The 19,206-nt window shown below is 48.2% G+C and overlaps 1 protein-coding gene across 7 annotated transcripts in view; it reads right to left on the bottom strand.

Moving 5' to 3' along the window:
* Window positions 1–19,206, bottom strand: part of Dapk2 (death associated protein kinase 2) — a 127,758-nt gene that overhangs the window by 9,721 nt on the left and 98,831 nt on the right. For 5 of the 7 annotated variants that reach the window (XM_076576542.1, XM_042281167.2, XM_042281165.2 and 2 more), the window contains 6 exons: window positions 18,644–18,773; window positions 14,032–14,080; window positions 13,314–13,340; window positions 10,201–10,353; window positions 8,664–8,709; window positions 4,619–7,305 (listed from right to left, as the gene is read on the bottom strand). In XM_076576542.1, the coding sequence (XP_076432657.1) occupies window positions 6,691–7,305; window positions 8,664–8,709; window positions 10,201–10,353; window positions 13,314–13,340; window positions 14,032–14,080; window positions 18,644–18,773 (1,020 nt within the window). In that variant the 3' untranslated portion in view covers window positions 4,619–6,690. Of the gene's footprint in view, window positions 1–4,618; window positions 7,306–8,663; window positions 8,710–10,200; window positions 10,354–13,313; window positions 13,341–14,031; window positions 14,081–18,643; window positions 18,774–19,206 lie in introns of those variants that run through there. The other 2 variants (XM_076576545.1, XM_076576544.1) reach the window with 1 other exon arrangement.

Below are 19,206 nucleotides of genomic sequence, written 5' to 3'. Positions count from 1 at the left end.
GGAGGAGGGTGTAAGTTTACAAAGGGACGGCGGAATGATGACGACACAATAATGATACAGAAAAGACAACATCAGGAAAGGCTCGCCTCACAAGCATGAGGATTTGAGTTCAACCCCCCAGGACCCACATAAAATTCTGGGCACAGTCGCATGCACTTGTAACTCTAGTTAACAGAGGGGGGGGGAGGGGACAGGTGAATCCCTGGAAGCCCAAAGGCCACCTAGCTCGGCCTCCTTGGTGAAGTTCCAGGAGAATGAGAGACTTGGTCTCAAACGAAGAGTGGAAGGCACCTGAGGAAGGTCCTGCCAGGCTTGGTGGCACACACCCATAACCTCAGCGCTTGGTAGGCTGAGGCAGGAGGATTGTGAATTTGAATTTGAGGCCAGGCTGGACTAAACAGCAAGATGTCTCAAAAGAGGGAGGGGGCCTTAGGAGTTGAATACATTTAAAGTTTGCTTTAAAGTATTTTTTTTTTTTTTTGGTTTTTCGAGACAGGGTTTCTCTGTGTAGCTTTGCGCCTTTCCTGGCACTCACTTGGTAGCCCAGGCTGGCCTCGAACTCACAGAGATCCGCCTGCCTCTGCCTCCCGAGTGCTGGGATTAAAGGCGTGCGCCACCACCGCCCGGCTGGCTTTAAAGTATTTTAAATGCTTCAAAAGAAGCAGGAGTAGGAGATGAAGCCACTGCCCTGGACTTGATCCCTGCTGAAATAAGGTGCGACACACAGAATTCACCATACCATTCCTTCATACTTCTGTGTAGGTTTTGGAATTTTCCCTTTATAATGTTACAGACAAAAACTCCTTGCTCTCTGGAACCTCCCCTTTCCAACTGTCACTCAACGATTCCAAGCTCCTGATCCAATCTGTGCTCAGCCCTCCAGATCCTGCCCCGGACCTTCTTCCTACCAACACGGGAGGGAGCAGGTGACTCCGGGATGAGGCAGCTGCCCAAGACCTCCACAGCCCTCTGTTCTCTTCATGCGCTGCCTCCACCAGAACTCAGCTCTGCTGTGTCTTATACCTCTAACTCAGTGGTTCTCAACCTGGGGGTCACGACCCCTGTGGGAGTCAAATGACCCCTTCACAGGGGTCGCCTAAGACCATTGGAAAACACAGATATTTACATTATGATTAATAACAGTAGCAAAATTACAGTTATGAAGTAGCAATGAAAATTTTATGGTTGGGGATCCGCAGCATGAGGAACTGTATTAAAGGGTCGAAGCGTCAGAAAGGTTGAGAACACTGCTCTAAACGATTGCTTACCAAGTCTTTCCCACCTCCCATTGACTGGATCCCATTGGCTTGATACTGAGTCTTTTTTCCACTTTGAGGTAGCTTTTAAAAATGTTTTTATTAGCATATATTCATTTAGTAAATGGTTTCATTATGCATTTTCATACATGTACATAATGTATTTCAATCATATTCTCTCTCTCTCTCTCTCTCTCTCTCACACACACACACACACACACACACACACACTCACACACACTATTAATCCTTCTCATTTCTCCTCCACTCTTGTACTAATTCTCTTCCTCTTTGTAACTAGTGCCTCTTCTACTTTCAAGTTGTGTGTGTGTGTGTGTGTGTGTGTGTGTGTGTGTGTGTGTGTCCCGATGAGACTCATGAGGCTTGTTTACAGGAGCCTGGATGGGTTTACCAGTGACTACGTCACTAAAGAACCTCTCCCTACCACCCATGAACTAAGTCCACTGCGCCTCTTATCCAAGGGTTGCCATGTCCTCTCCCACGAGAACCAGAACACAGCGAGGGTTTGTTCAACTGAACGGGCCCTGCAACTCCAGTGTGCCCGCTACTGCCTCTCTTCTCCAGGGCCAAGAACCTTCTCCACAGGCCAAGGACTTCACAGAGGAGAAAAGCCATTCCGTTCCACAGACATTTCTAAAGGGTTGACAGTGACAGGGTGGTGACACCTGGGCACACAGCCACCTCAGCTGGAAGCCACCATCGTCACATTGTCACCTGAGGAGGAGAAGCTAAGGAGAAGTCCCTGGTTCCTATGATCACTCAGTCTGCTCCGCTCCACCTCTTCTTGTCAGCCTTCAGAATCTGCAAAAACATCCACTGCCAACTGTGGCCACCCTTCCTGACATACACAGGACAGCCATGGCTGTAGCTGCCTCAGGACAGGACAGCTGCCTGTCCCAGGACCCACCTCCCAACTTCCTTAGGAGCTGCTTTTGGGGGAGATGATACACTTTCCCTGACAGCTAGGGTGGTGTCTGAACTGAGCGTGAAGCCAAGCTTTAAAGTCTGGTAAGTTAAAAATCCTCCATGAGGGTTGGGGAGATGCCTGGGTCAGCACAGCGCTTATTGCACAAACATGAGCACCTGAGTCTGATCCCCCAAATCCTTGTAAAAAGCCAGACATGGTAGAATGTACTCATGCTCCCAGTGCTTTGGGGGCCCAAAGAGGCAGATCCCTGGGGCTCAATGGCTTAGCTAACCTTGTCGATGTGGTCCCAGTGAGACCCCATCTCAAAAAACAAGGGAGATGAGCTAGGCATGGTGGCACACGTCTTTAATCCCAACATTGAGTAGGCAGAGACAAATCTCTGTTATAGGCCAGTTTGGTCTGCATAGTGAATTCCAGGCCAGCCAGGGCTATATAGTGAGACTCTCTATCAAAAATAAACTGGTAGTTAGAAAGAAAATGGCCCCCAAAGAGAGTGGCACTATTAGGGGGTGTGGCCTTGTTGGAGTGGGTGTGGCCTTGTTGGAGGAAGTGTGTCACTGTGGAGGCGGGCTTTGAGGTCTCATATATGCTCAAGCCATACCCAGTGTCTCAATTCACTTCTTGCCTGCAAGATGTAGAACCCTCAGCTACCTCTCCAGTACCATGTTGGCCTGCACGCTGCCATACTCCCAGATGCCCAGCTTCCCATGATGATAATGGACTCTAAACCTCTGAAACTATAAGCTGCCACCTCAATTGAATGTTTTCCTTTATAAGACTTGCCTTGGTCATGGCATCTCTTCACAGTAACAGAAACCCTAAGACATAAACCAAGGAAGACGTCTCCAGAGGAATAACAAGGTTGGCCACTGGCTTCCACAAGCACACATATGGATAGAATGTGAACACCTGTCTGCATATGTGCACCCCCATATATAAATATATCCTCCCTGAATGCAAAAGCTTCCATGGTGGCAGCGGCTCGTGGAGCAGTGTGCCGATCCTGAGCCTCCTTCCTCTAGGTCCCAGTGAGACACTCCACTCACCCTACACACACCCTCCTGCCATGACAGCCCTGTGCTCCAGGGGGCTATTCAAATACCAGCTGTGAGCCCATAAGGAGCAAACGGGTCCACTGGCTGCCCTCATTTCCTGGGCCTCCTCAGACGCCCCTTCGCATCACGTTGTGATACCTCAGGAGAAAGGAGCTTGTCTGGCAGGTGAAACAGGAAAGTCACACAGTCTTCTCTAACTTCCCTGACAGTTTCAGGGTGCTTCTCTCGGTTCACTTTGTCTTGGTTCAGTTAAGGGTCTGGTTATAAAGCATCTAAAGGAGACCCTGTCACTAGGGACTGGCCGTGAACACAGAGGACAATTTCACTGTGGGGAAGGAAACCACTTATGGCTCTGAGCCAGCTCAGGGGCTGACAGCCGTGTGACTTTGGGCAAGTGCTGCCCTGTAAACTGTGATACGGGGAGAGGATTGGGTAGTTTACCTCTGAGGACCCTCTCTGCGTGAACAGAGTAGCTGACTCCACAAACCCAAGAAAACCAGCTCTGCCTTCCTTCCCCGTCCTCCCTAATCAAGTCATCACTTAAATCTTCTTGCATTTACTTTGGCCTTCAAAGATGGTTCATTGAGCATCTTTTCATCCATGGCTGCCTTCTTCTTCTTCGGAAACCAGATGTAGAGGTCAAGGTATGTTGATGCAATCAAAAGAACCTTTAATATTCATAGTGTCTTGTACCAAACAAGTATGCAACATTCCATGGCGGGGCATACAGGACTTTGAAGCAATTGCAGTCATTTGTCTTTAGGGGGAGGCACAGTGTTCTGTAATCTTTCCTTGATTCCAGGATGTGCAATGTCAGACCTCAGACATCAGCAGTATTGATCAATGTGGCATCTCATTACCGTGGGCCTGGATGAAGCAGGTCACCGGGAGAAAAGACCACATAGCTTTGGGGAGCCAGGTGGGGTCCCCCTGCCTTCGACTGTGGGGTACGGCAGTCCCTGCCTGAGGTTCTCCTGCTGCACACTGAGGTGGTCCAATCCCTGAGTAATGGTGCAAAGGCCTTCTGCTCTGAGTTTTTCCTCTCCACCCAGGGTCCAAGTGCAGCTGGGTGTGTTTCCAGCTCTCCCTTCTGCACGGTGACATTGTCTCTCGGTCGCCCTCTCGTTGTGTAGTACCTCCTAGAGACTGCCCTTGACGGGATTTTTTTTTCTTTCTTAATTGTCCATAAAATGATCACATATCATGCATTGTGGTTTCTTATATTTGATTAAAATAATTTTGATTACAGTTATTAAATATATGTGATATATGATCCAGCTTGTTAATTAATATATATATATCAATATATATTATATATAATATATACTTATATATAATATATATTATATATAATATATATATTAATATATATAATTCTAAAGAATGGCTTTGTTAGATCAAGATCTAGTCTGCGCTACCCACTGAGAATTTCTCCCATGAACTCCTCAACATGCCAAAGTCCCGCTGGTTCTGCTCGTCCTCAGCTGTCTCCACACTCTATAACTCTCATTCTCTCTCCCTCAGTTTTCTTTCCATTCCCTCTCACCACAGGACACTGATATGATGGCCCTATGGGGGACACCTCTCTCCTTGGTTTCCTTAGCTGACCACAGCCCCAGTGTCCTCCATACATGCCCTGAGCAGATCAACTCCACTCTGTCTCTGTCTCTGTCTGTGTCTGTCTGTCTGTCTGTCTGTCTGTGTCTGTCTGTCTGTCTGTCTGACTGTAGGCCTTGCAGTGCTACCTACTTCTCTTTCACAACATGGGAACCAGCTGTAGTTCTGCAGTTATGGAATTCTTGATTAATGCTAGAAACTATCACTCAACTGAGAACTCCAGGGAAGCAGAAAACCAGCTTGATATTACTTGACACCACATCCCCGGACTCAAGTCAGCTATTTGGAAACTGGCAGGTGCCTGCTAACTATGTCTGAAGGGATGGATGAACTTGGGTATCACCCATCTCCTTAAGCAGAGCATAAGTTCCTAGAGTCCAAGCAGTTAAGGGAGTCAGAAAGAGCTACGGAATCATCAGAAGGCTCCCACTTTTATCACTAACCTTATGATGACCCAGGACAAGTCACATTCTTTGTTTTCTCACTAACCTGAGAATGATATTTAATAAAAATACTATGGGTGTTTTGCAAGGCTGTGGAGGTACTTGAAACAACACAGTTTGTCCCCAGTCCCAAGCTCCTAGCATCATGTGGGGTTCAGGGGCCATATTCTATGTGCTGTCTGCATGGATGTACTGATGGGCCTTCCTCCTAGGAGAGGGAGATGACATCACACAAACCTCCTGATGCTCAAAGTTTTGGTGCTAGAAGAGACCAATGAGCCTTGTGCTTCCCAAAGCTCTCTGAGGTTTCCCACACTTAAGGGCCCATGGCCCAGAAGATATGAATAAACACCTTGTTGTCTGCCTCTCATCTTCATTTTCAATGTAAAGTTGACCCCTTAGCCTCTGGGATCATGACTTTACTATTAAGATGGATATTTACAGCTAAGCCTCACGAAACTTCTTCCATACCTTGCCTCAAACATGGGTTTCAAACAGGTTATGAATGATTCTAACTCATTCTCCTTCTCTGAGTCAATTTTTTCATTGGCTACAGAGAAATGAATAGTAAAAATACTGTCATTCACTTTCTCAGCTCACAGAGCTGCACCCCACCCCAAGACAGGGTCCCATATATCCCAGGCTGGCCTTTAACTCAAACACAATGCATAGCCAGAAATAACTCTAATTGTCCAATCCTTCTGACTCCTCCTCTTAAGTACCAGATAGAGGTGTGTACCACCAAGCTCAGTTTATGCTATGCTAGGGATACAGTCCAGGGTTCTGCAGATGCTAGGCAAGCATTCTAGAAACTGAGCTATATCCCAGCCTCTTATCTCACAGAGTGCTTTACAAATTTAATAAGGTCACAGACATAAAGACTTGATGAGTGAGAAGACAATCTAAAAGAAAGTTAATATTTCTCTGTATATTTTAAAATCCCGACTCTGTAACAGGAAAGCAACCTGCCGACTAAGTTATTCTTAGTTATGTCGATCATTACCCAAGATCTGCACTCAAGGCATGCGGACGGAACCTGAGAGGTGAGCCAGTCTGTCATCATTACTGAGTTATCAAGTATCTCCTGGGGGCTGGCAGATACCCCCTGGAGAAGGGCATGCTGCGGGGATGTATTTTCTAATTGTTTCCACAGCTCAGCTTGCTGTGTCAGCGCCCCCTCAGAAAACCAGGCTGGTGAAGGAGTGCAAAGTAAATCACTAACTAGCACCTCGGTGGCTGGGAAACTCTAGAGGGAGTAGAAGAATGCATGCACACTCTGCAGGATAATTCCGGTGGGACGCCCCAGTAGAGTAGAAGACAGCATGCTTCTGCAAAGCACTGGGAACGCACTACTGACTAGACTCTGGCGCTCAGAGCTTCAAGCCGGCCAGGATTTCCTCTGTGTGCGATCTCTTGAGCAGCTCCGACAGGGACTCACTGGTGTCCTGGTGGAACATGGAGCCCAGACCGTAACCATCCGTGTTCCCACGCTCCAGCTGGGAGCTGCCCACCAGTTCCTGCATCCGCTGGATGTCGGCCGAGAGTTGCTGCCTCAGAGCCTCAAACTGCACCTGCAGATGGTCTAGCTTCCTGGCCATGCCTCCGAGGCTGGCCCCTGTGGTCCGGATGTCTTCTCTCAGGAGCTTCTTCAGGGACTCCACCTTACGGAACTCATACTTGAGCTGGGACAGGTTATGGCGGGCATTCTCGTTCTCCTCTCGGTACCAAGCCTCCTTCTCGTTGTAGATAGCGACCAAGGCCTCCACATCATCCTGCAGGGTGTCATGGGCTCCCGCTAGGGCATGGCATCCCTTGTCCACCCGAGCCACATCCTCTACCACATGGGCAAAGCGCTCAAAGTTGACGTAAGTGTTGTTGGGGGGCATGCTTGAGTGGCATTTGAGGGTATACTCTCTCAGGCGTTTGGTCTTCAGCTGGGCAGGTTGTGTCTTCCACTGCTCAGGGGCTCTGGCTTCTGCTTTTGACTAGTAGGTGTTCAGACAGAAGAACCAGAATATTAACATGATATGTGCTCCACAGGGCAGTCCACGCTGCAGGCGGAAGGCACACACATGGCCTCTTTGGCATTCATTGCTCGGGTCAAGACATGGTAGGGAGAGCCAGGGTGAGGCTAGCACCGCTCCCCCAACAAGACCATAAGAGACGTTAAGGAATGTGGGGGTGCTGCCTGCATGCTTACTTCAGGGAAAAGGGTTCCATGGCCATTAAGAGAGGGTTACCACACACATAGAATTTCACAGAAGCTTGCACACATGAGCAGGCTGCAGCTAGGGCTCTGCAAACATCCACTCAAGGGCTGAAACGTGCAGGCTACGGCAGGCAGAGGAAGGAAGGCTGAAGGTATCTGCCTTTCAGGACGCTGCAGCCTGGGCAAAGCAGCATGCTCAGCAAAAAAGGAGCCCAAGAGGCTCTCTAGCTTTGGGCTCTGGGCACATCCCAACTTGGAAGATTATTGGTCTTCCCCATCCTCCAGGGAGTAAAGGGATTTATCATCTCTAGGCCTCTACCCTTCTTATCTACACTTAGATCCTTTTTTGTGGGCCTTCTCTGTGAACAATGGAGGTAGTCTCAGGAGTGTTCAGCTAGTCAGCCCACAGAGCCGGGGCTGGAGCCTTGTTCTGAGTCCCTCTATCACTCCCAATGTGCTTTTCATGCCAAACTCCCAGGCTGTGAAAAACCAGTGGGCCCTCCACTGCGGGCGGGTTATGGGGATTCATTTTATGCCCTGACCCTCTCACAGGGAACAGAGCTGTCCTAAGAGATCCGGCTTCTCTTCCCCATCAGGTCTCTGTCTCAGGACCCAATCCCTGAGGCCACACAGTGCCTAAAGAAGCTTACATGACAGACTTGCATTTCATCCTGTAGTGAGAGCCCAGAAGGCAGGAAAAGAAATGTACCCGATCACAGAGTCAAGGTTTTAGTGGCCAGAGATCTGGCTACAACATGACCTCCAACAAAGAACATTTTGAAAGCTGGCCTCTGAAGGAAACGTGTCTTAGCTGAGGTCTGTGATAGGTCCATTGGCTCTCTGAACCCATGAAATACAAACTTAAGGAAGCATAAGCCTATTTTATTTATTTTTGTTGGTTTGTTTTTGCGGTGCTCTGGTGGAACTCGCAGCCTCATGCAAGCGAGGCAAGCACTCCAGTACTGAGCCAGTATGACCCCATTTGAACAAGCACAGGCCTCTTGAGGACCCCTGACCACTGCCGAGATCAAGCAAAGGCCTCTTAACAGCCGTTTGTATTTGACTGCCACAGCCAGCTCTGGGGGGGCTGAAGGGAGACCTCCTGCTCACTGGAATTCATTCCCATGCCCTTACCATGATCCAGGGATGTCTGAGAGCCTCTTGGATGGTCAGCCGCTTCCTGCAACGAGGACGAGGAGACAGAGAAATTCCATGAGGACAATTGATGGGAGCAGTGGTCCATGTCTTACCTTTCTACATTCTTGGGCTGTGCCTTCAAGCCAGCTGCAGACAGGGCTGAAAACTGGCTGCATTTCCAGTACTCTAGGGAAAGTGGTCCAGGCAGAAACCTCAATAGAGACACCTTACCACACAATCCCTCAACTTCAGTTCCGAAGTTGAAGACCCTAATTGGCACCCTCTGTTGAGCTCCCAGACTCCTCTGAAAGGCAGCTCTGCAGTGCCAAGCCTCTGGTGGCTGCTCTTGTGTTTGCCTCCTAGGTATCTCCTCTGTCCTTTATCGCTCTACATACAGGTAGGTACTCCAACCCCGGCACTGGCCTACACAGGGAGACCAGGGCTTCTGCATATCACAGGACCCCACTCTGGTTCTCTCTGAAGCCTGTGAAAACCAGAGGACATATGACCCTGTCCCCTGCCCATCCAGGCCTTTCTCTGATACTCACACAGAAAAGTCACAGTGTGGTGATATTGTGTTCCCCAAAATATTGTACACCCTAATAAACTTATCTGGGGTCAGAGAACAGAACAGCCACTAGATATAGAAGCCAGAAAATGGTGGCACACACACCTTTAATCCTAGCATTCCAAAGGCAGAGATTCCTTTGGATCTCTGAGTTCAAAGCCACACTGGAAACAGCCAGGCATGGTGACATACATCTTTAATCCCAGGAAGTGATGGCAGGAAGTAAAAAGGTATATAAGGTGTGAGGACCAGGAGCTAGAGCCTGGTGGAGCTTTTAGACTTTTAGCAGCAGTTCAGCTGAGATCCATTCAGATGAGGTTTCAGAGGCTTTCAGTATGAGGCAACGGGATTGGCTGAGAAGTTGTCAAGGTGAGGTAGCTGTGGCCTGTTCTGTCTCTCTGATCTTCCAGCATTCACCCCAATACCTGGCTTCAGGTTTGATTTTATTAATAAGAACTTTTAAGATTCCTGCTACATCACAGCTCTCTACAGAGTTTCTTGCCCATCCCCCTTCTTTGGCTATATAGCCATGAGGCTCAACCTGGGCTCTGTTGCAGGGGTAGGATTAGTATGCTTCATCTCTCCCAATATCCTGGCCTCTCTGCCTCCACTCTCAACTTGAACAGGACTCAAAATGCTCATTGTTTGTCTTTCAAGTCAGAGTCCTATATCCGTATGGGGAAGACTGCACGCAATAACCCATGATTTCCAAATACACCCGCATGCAAGCACGTACATGTGTATGCTCCTGGAGACAGAGTCATTTGTATTCTGGCAGGAGGAGACGAAGGCAAAAACCGAAATGACAAGATAAATGCCAAGTCATGGCCAGTGACACTTCTCAGCACCTGACCAGACTGGGCTACATGGCCCAGATGACCAAGTGAAGACAGATTAGCATGTCTTTGGAAGGCAATAGGAAAGGATGAGTACCGGAGAAACCACAGTCTTTCTTTATCCTCTTACCGGGTCTCTTTCACAAGAAGCTTCCGAATGAAGTCCTTGGCCAGTTCGCTTGTCTGGCTGAAGAACTCCTCATCGAAGTCGTAACTCACAGCTGTGATGTTTGCCAGTGTTTCTTGCTTCGTGTCTCCCAGGAAGGGGGACGCTCCACTTAGTCTGAGCACAACAGAGGAAGACCCATGTAACAGAGGAAAGGAGAGACACATTGGAGTAACAGACTCAGGGAACCCCAGCTTGCTCTCTCCAGGCAACCAAACAATAGACTTTTCAGTGCGGTCCAATTCAATTCACTTTCTGGACCTCCGACTGAGTACCTGACCCAGGGAGATTGTGTTTAATGGACTCAGAAGCTAAAAGAAGAGACAGTAGTCCCTGGCAGAACAAAGTAAAATACAATAAGGGGCCAGACAAAGAAGTTGGGGAGCACAGGGAAAGGGGGGGCGGTGCAGCATCATAGGGTGGTTGAAGTTTGCACTCTATCTTAAAGAATGAACAGGCTGTCAACCATCAGAGATGCTCTAGAAAGAACTTCCAGACCGAGGGAGCAACTTGAGCACAGCTTGAGAGGCACAGAAGGTGTACAAGATTTCGTCCCCACAGGGCTTGACAAGGGTGTATCATACAAGGACCCCCTGAAGCACCAGCTCGTGATTTTGACTTTCCCTTGAGTACCGGGTACCTCTACCCAGACACACCCTTGATAGGCATAAACCCCATGCACGCACTGCCTACCTGGATTAACCACACCATGCTAGAAAGAGCAGTCACCCTGCACTTTATTTCTGTTCCTTCGCCACATCTCACCTGGCTGAAATGTCTCTATTCATCAAACAGCTCTTGGAAGTCATTCCTGTCCCCATTGCTGCTTTCTTAGCCCAGGGAACAGCAAGGCCAGCCTGAGCTACATAGAGAAAGTCTGTCTCAAAAGACCAAGGGAAGGCTAAGGCATGATGGTGCACACCTTTAATCCCAGCACTTGGAAGGCAGAGGCAGGGAAAGGATCTCTATGAATTTGAAACTAGGGTAGTCTACATAGAGTGTCTAGGCCAGCCAGAATTACGCAGTGAGACCCCCATCTCAAAAAAAGTCAATAAATGTGGATGTATCTCAGGGGTAGAGTGCTTGCCTAGCACATACAAGATCTTTGGGGTCAATCCTGAGTACCACAAGAAATAGATAAACTGCCTTCTGTAACCCTGATCCATACTAGTGGCTGTAGAATTAATGATCATTATTTCTGTCATTGATAAAATACAAATAACTCTCAATGAGTTCTAGGTCCCCAGTTTCCATAAGACCAGAAATTGGTCTATATCACATGTGCTGTGTCCTCACCCACCTCTTTACTATCCAGGGAGTTGATTTTATTCTATATCTCCCAGTTCAAATATATCTGTCTGACTATCTAGCTATGTATCTACCTACCTACCTACCTACCAACCTTCCTTCCTTCTACAATTCCAGCCTCTCCCTCTGGGTTTCATAGACGTGTGCTCAAACCTCCAATGTAACTATGCTCCCACAGGGTGACACTAACTGTGGGGTGTATCTCCCACAGACACAGAGCCCAGGACAAGAAAATCCAACCCTCCTCCATGTCAGGATCCTGAGTTCCTGGCCCAGTGCTTCTGATAAAATAGGTTTTCAATGAAGCTGTGACAGCCAGGCCTGGTCACATGGGGCCTATAATCCCAGCTCTTGGGGAAGCTGATATAGCTTCACAAGTTCAAGGTCTGCCTGGGCAATTTGGTCTCTATCTCAAAAGAAAAAAAATTAAGAGGGTCCAGGTATATAATTCAGTGGTAGCACATTTGCCTAGCTATGTTAAATTACTCTAGGTTCAATTCCTAGTACCACAAAAATAAATAAATAAATAAATAAATAAATAAATAAATAAATAAATAAATAAATAAATAAAGCCAGATCTACACAGTAAAACAAAACAAAGAAAAATAATATAAAATAAAATAAATATCAAGTTCAAGGAGTCATAAGAAGACTGTGTGGCCTGTAGAATTCTTTAATAGTTCAATGTGAAAACTACAATACTAAAGAAACCCAAGATTTAAGAACCAATAGGTGACTTCCCTGGCTCTAGAATTACAGAGGAAGGCTCCTTGGCCTTCGGGCTGCAGCAGAGCCCGCTGGGGCCATGGCCCTCCCCTAGTGATTCTAACTGAGTGGATCTCAGGCCACAGTAGGTATTAAGAGATCTACTGTGCAGCCAGGGTTGAGGGTCTCAGCCACAGCTGGGGAGTCACAGTGTGGCTGTACAGAGCTCCCAGCTTATGCTGCTGAGGACACTCCTTCACCTGTGGAACACTGGCCCTGGCTATGGGCATTTACCCTGAAAATGCCATGAAAATAGGTTTTTCTGTGTGGGCTATGAGAGGGTAGCCACTGGGAACCTACGAGGGGCTGAGTGTCCACTAGCCAAAGCAGTGCCTTTAAAACTTGTGCAAGTGGCTTATGCCCACCTACCCCACTTCCTGTGGCAGGAAGTCCGTGATTCCTAATCTTCAGGTAAGAAAAACAGGTCTAAAGGTTAAGTACCTGCCCATAGCCACACAAACTGAAAGACAGTGCTAGTATCCTGTCCCAGATGAGGCCTAGTCCACTAAATCAATCAATCAATCAATCAATCAATCAATCAATCAATCACACAAAATCACATACGCAGAAACTGTGACTTAAGTCACCAGATACATGGGGACAAGAAAGGGGGAAAGAAAGGAGGAGGAAAGGGGGTGTGAGAGGGAGGAAAAAGGACCTAGGGATGAGAAGAGAGAAAAGAGGAGGAGGATGGGGCAGGTGTAGGCGCCTTCATGGCTGTCACAAGGATTCTGGCGAAGCAACGGTCTTCCGGTGAGCATATATAGCCTGCGGAACGCTGAACTGAGCCACCCTAGCTTGCCACAAAGGAATTTAGAAGCGAGCTGTGTAGGAGGCGAGGGCTGCTCTCCCAGACTCCCAGCCCTGCTCAAGTGTATGAAGTGGAGCTCCGAGCTCGGCCTCAGGTGCTCTGTGGACTTGACACATCTACTCCTGATGTCCCCCTGCCCCCCTCACTCCTCCTGAGCTAAGCAGCTCTGCACCCCAAGGCCGGAGATACTCACAGGATGTAGGTGATGACGCCGATGCTCCTGCAAAGGAGAGTCATGTCAGAGCTGTGTGGCTTCCAACCTCAAAGCCCCAAGGCAGTCACCATGCAGGGCCGAGAAGTCACTTCCTTCCCAGGTGGCCCCTGAATGCCATTTCAAGCCCCCTCCCTCCCACCCCACTCTGCAACAGACCCGAATGCAATTAGAGTCTTTGCAGACTCTGCCATCAGAGCATGTCCCTTAACCTCTGAGCCCACTTTCCTTATAAAATGAGGACAATAAATAATAATAACAGCCTCACAGGTGGCAGGATCTTAGAAAGGCAAGTCACGAGCTGGGCCAACTGTAAAGCAGTGTTCAAATAAAATATGTAAAGAACTGATCACAGCAGGTACTACTAGAGAAACATCTGCCTGGGACATAGGATACACCTGTGGAGCACCTGATGGACTGATCAATGGAGCTCACTTAACTGTTACCTAGACCCCAGTCGGGGCTGGCCCAGGATGAGCCTGTGCTTGCCTCTGCCTCCCCCCTGATGACAAAGCTCTAACTGGCCATGGGTCCCAGCCTCATTGCCTCCTGGTTTCGTGTCTCATGCTCCTGGAGCATTACAGACTAGGAGGCTAAAAATTATGAGTGTGAAATTAAGAAATTACATGCTCAATGGCATGTCATCTAAACCAGGGGCTGAGGCCTTCTGCTCCTGGAAGGATCCCAGGCCACCACTTACCACATGTCGGCCTCCAGTCCCAGTGGCTCATAGTTCACGATTTCTGGAGCTGAAAGAAGTCAGGTTGGGGAGTCAAGAGGGGGTAGAGATGAGAGGAGATGGTTCTAGGGAATTCTAGGGTAATCGGTGCCAAATGTCTCCATCTTGAATCTCTGATAGAGGGAGGGAGGAATATTCAAATGGTAGATGGAAATAATCAGGATGTAAGAATGTTGAGAAAATAAGTTGCTATGGACAGTGTGTGTTTCTACAGAAAGTCTGTGTTGAAATCTAATTCTCAGGCAACAGTATAAAACGATGGAGCCTTACAGGTGATTAGGTCATGAGAGTAGGACCTTCAGAATAAAGTTAGACTCTTATAAAAGGTCCCCATTGTTCCCTCCTTCCATATGAGGACAGAGAAGGACACTGCCATCTATGTGAAAAGGTCCCTCACAGAGGCCAGGTCCACTGGCGCCATCTGGGACTCTCAACCACCCAAACCGTGACCAACATGTTTCTGTTGTTTATAACCTATCCAGGCTCAGGTGTTTGGTTACGGCAGCCGGTCAAGGTAAGACTTCCTGCTAACCTGGGAGAAATGACTCATGAACAAGCCTTGATGAGGAGGAAAAGGAAGGCCCAAAGGAAGAGGAATGTGGGAAGAAGAAGGTTCAGGAAGAAGACATAGAGGTCCGTGTGGTAATATACTGTATCCCCAATATATGGTGCATCCTAATAAACTTATCTGGGGTCAGAGAACAGAAAAGCCACTAGATACAGAGGCCAGAAAATGGTGGCACACCTTTAATCTTAGCATTCCAAAGGCAGAGATCCATCTGAATCTCTGTGAGTTCAAAGCCACACTGGGTATAGCCAAGCATGGTGACACACACACCTTTAATCCCAGGAAGTGATGGCAGGAAGCAGAAAGGTATTTAAGGCGTGAAAACCAGGAACTAGAGCTGGCTAAGCTGTTAGGCTTTTGAGCAGCAGTTCAGCTGAGATCCATTGGATGAAGACACAGAGGCTTTCAGTTTGAGGAAACAGGATTGGCTGAGGCATTGGCGAGGTGAGGTTAGCTGTGGCCTGTTGTGTCTCTGATCACCCAAATACCTGGCTCTGGGTTTGTTTGTTTTTATTAATAAGAACTTTTAAGAGTCGTGCTATAGGCCCGGTGATGGGGAGGAACCCTGGTGGACAGAGACTCCAGACAGGTCCATGCTGTTGGGTGATGGGGAAGAAGGTAGAGAGGGCCTTCATCTTCCTCTGAGTCCTGCCTGACAGGTGGCATCATCTGAGGACATTCTGGGGGAGGGGGGTCACTGAGTTAAGGTGATAAACCTGAGGGGACGCCGAACATGCCAGGGGACAGCTGGCTGCAGGGGAGGAGCGTGAGCCAAGCATCAGATTTGAAGCCATTAATACAAAAGTGGAAGCAGGAGGTGGGCCAAAGATATGGTGGGTGACCAAGAGAGGGCGGAGCTCAGAAGAGAAGACTCTGCTATAGACACAAGAGGACCACGTGCTGCCCAGAGCACCAAGGCCCCAGAGAGCCAATGCTGAACTGACACCCACTTTGTCCGTGACTTTTAAGAATGTAGTAATGAAGTGGATGCAGTCAGTACCTCACGAGAAGAGGGGTGCCTGCTAGCTGCTAAGACAAGAGGGAGAGCATGGGAAAGACTGAGATTGTTTATCCAGGATACTGTCCAAACCATTGCATCTATAGGGTCTGTCTGCTGTCCTCCCCTCTACACCCCCTCCTTCAGCATACAGACACCCCTACACTGGCTTTGGGGTTTGTTTTTATTTATTTATTTATTTATTTATTTATTTATTTATTTATTTTTGTTTTTCGAGACAGGGTTTCTCTGTGTAGCTTTGCGCCTTTCCTGCAGCTCACTTTTTAGACCAGGCTGGCCTCGAACTCATAGAGATCCACCTGCCTCTGCCTCCCGAGTGCTGGGATTAAAGGCAAGTGCCACCACTGCCCGGATTTTCTCTATTTTATAAAAATGGTGCCAGGATGCATTTGAAATTCTCTCCCTTGATTGTTTTCGCTTGCTTCGTCCATGGACTTCCATTTTCACAGCTGTGTGACAGCTCATCCACTGTGTTACTGTCTATTCTTCTCTCAGAGATCACTTGGATGGTTTCTGCCTTTCATTATTGGTGCTTTTTAAAAATTATTTCTGCTGCCAGGCGGTGGTAGCGCACGCCTTTAATCCCAGCACTCGGGAGGTAGAGCCAGGTGGATTCCTGTGAGTTCGAGGCTAGCCTGGTCTACAGCGCGAGATTCAGGACAGGCACCAAAGCTACACAGAGAAACTTTGTCTCGGGGGAACAAATTATTTCTGCTCATGGACACATGAAAGTGTGTTTTTTTTTAAAAATGAATTTAAATTAAGTGTGGACCTCAAGTAACCTATGGACTGGTCCAATAAGATAGGTGCATAATTTGAGAGTCCATATTTAGAGAATCTTTTTTCTTTTTTTTTAAGTTTGAGAGCCAAGGTCTCACTGTACAGCCTGTGCTGGACTCCAACTCACAATCCTCCTGTTTCAGATTACTGAATTAGAGACATTTTTTTTTTTTTTGTTTTTCAGACAGGGTCTTATGCAGCACAGTCTGGTCTCAAACTCCGGTCTCAAACTCCCTGGGCAGCTTATCATGGCCTTGAACTCCAGATCCCCCTGCCTCCACCTCCCAGTTATTGAGATTATAGGTGTGTACCAGCATGCCAACGCCAAGTTAGATAATCTCACACAGCAACTTGACATCACTTTGATTATGATCATTTCTTTAGGAATTTATTTTCATTCCTCCCCCCGCCTCTGTGTGTGTGTGTGTGTGTGTGTGTGTGTGTGTGTGTGTGTGTGTGTGTGTGTGTGTGTGTGTTTCACCCTGTGTATGCCAGCCTTGGCCCATCAGCTCCTGGGGACTCTCCTGTCTGCTTTTCTTTCTTTCCTTTTGTTTTTTTTTTCGAGACAGGGTTTCTCTGTGTAGTTTTGGTGCCTGTCCTGGATCTCGCTCTGTAGACCGGTCTGGCCTCAAACTCACAGAGATCTGCCTGACTCTGCCTCCTGAGTGCTGGGATTAAAGGCATGTGCCACCACCACTGCCTGGCTCTCCTGTCTGCTTTTCATCTTGCTGTAGGAACCCCGAGAGTACAGACGCACACGACCTCACCTGGCTTTCAGTGGGCTCTGGGGATTCAAACTCAGGTGACGCAGGCATGGCAAGCATTTTACTCACCAATACTTCCTCCGCCCTAAGAAATTAATCTCATTGCATCTTCCTAAAAGGACAGCCTGTCCCACATACATACTGAATGTCTTTTTTATATTTATCTTTATTTCTAATTCTGTGCAGATGTGTGTTTCTGTGTGTGGGTGTGCAGGTGCCAAAGAGGCCAGGAGAGGGTTTGGATCCTCTGGAGCTGGAGTTATAGGAGATTGTGAGCCATCTGCTATGAGTGCCGGGACCTGAACTTGGGTCCTCGGCAAGGGTGGTATGCACTACTAATCACTGAGCCTCTCCAGCCCTAAACTTCTATCTAGTTCTCTCAAATCGTGCCAGGTCTTTTTTGTTTGTCTTGTTTTGTTTTTTAAGACAAGGTCTGGCCTAGAACAAAGTACCTGATGGAAAAAAATAAGCCAAGCTGCTTTTTTGAGGAGGCCACTCCCTCCATGTCTAAAATACTTCAATTCCCCGAGAAGATAGATACATAACGGTTTGGGTCTCAACTCTCATTCCTTTCCTCTCTGCAGAGGGACTTTCTTGTGATCCACCAACCTCTGGGCAGGTCCCACAGGGGAGTCTCTAGGGTGTAGGACAGAGAGGGCTGGGGCAGAGGGTGAACGGAACAGAGGAAAGCCAGCAAGGCCAGGCCCTCGCTGGAGCTGGCTGCTCCAATGGGTGAGTGAAGGCCAGGCTCTCGGGAGAGGCAGGTGGTGGGGCTGGTACCTGGCAGATAAATACCTCTTTCCTTTTCAAGAAATCAAAAGCTATTTTAGAGGAGGAATTCCTGTGGGGAACCACACAGGGAAGGGATTTTAAGTCTGCACAATGCACTTCTCCAAGAGGAAACGGTGGGGCCAGTTCTGGGAAAGTAACTCTACAACGGCCTCCAGCCCCACCCGGCCACTCTCTGCCCAGTGGGCACTCAGAGCCCACGCCTGTCTCTTCACCCAGGGCCTAGTAAGACAATTCCTTCTCAACCCCTTCGGTTGATAGCAGGTATCCCTAGGCATCATTTCTCAGCCCAGACATGAGGATTGTTCCTGGGATTTCCCTCCCTTCTACTGTGTGTGTGTGTGTGTGTGTGTGTGTGTGTGTGTGTGTGTGTGTGTGTGTGTGTGTGCAGACAGCCTTGGCTAGTGATCTTTCAGTACAACCCACCTTATTTTTTGAGACAGGGCCTTTGGTGGCCTGGAACCTGTCGAGTAGGCTAGGCTGGCTAGCCAGTGAGCCCCAGGATCTACCTGTCTCTGCCTCCCCAGCTCTGGTATTATAAGAGGGCACAGCTACCCTTGGCTTTCTTACATGGATTCCGAGGCTTGATGTCAGGTCTGAATTCTCTCCTCAGCCCCAATGCCAGATTGAGAGAAAAACAGTCCCCAAACTCACCAACGAATTCGGGTGTTCCAAAAATGTTTTTAAACTCAACTCCGTCTTCTATTTCATGAGCCAGGCCAAAGTCAATCAGCTTGATGTGTGGGATGGGGATGGTCTTGTCTAACAACATGATGTTTTCTGGCTGGAGGACAGAACAGAAAGAAGGAGAGACAGTAATTAAAGTGTGGTTCTGTACTTTCCTTCTGGGTTAGGGTGGGGTTTTGTGTGCTTTTGGATGGGGGGGGGGCTAAAACAATGAAGTTCTTGTTTTCGTGTCCTGGATCTTCTCAAACCCAGCACCAAGGGTCAAGGGCCAGCTTTTACTAACCCTGTACACACAGCAAAGCTGGAGAACTGGGCTCTAATGTCTGATCTGTCTCTGAATGGGAGATCTCTTCAGTGTGGTTCAGTGCTTCCTCGTCAGTCAGATGGGACTGAGCAGATACTTCTAGCCTCTCCGGTAGGCAAAGCCACCCTTCCCGAGTGAGTGTGAGGTGAGAGCGACACACAGGCTTCCCCCAGGTCTATGCAAGGTTTGCTGGCCTTCATCAACTCTGTAACCTCCCTATTTCCTC

This window comes from Peromyscus maniculatus, chromosome 7 (genome assembly GCF_049852395.1).
Source record: "Peromyscus maniculatus bairdii isolate BWxNUB_F1_BW_parent chromosome 7, HU_Pman_BW_mat_3.1, whole genome shotgun sequence".
NCBI lineage: Eukaryota > Metazoa > Chordata > Mammalia > Rodentia > Cricetidae > Peromyscus > Peromyscus maniculatus.
Note: the sequence above shows the minus strand (reverse complement) of the source record. Positions and strands in the feature narration are given on the sequence as shown.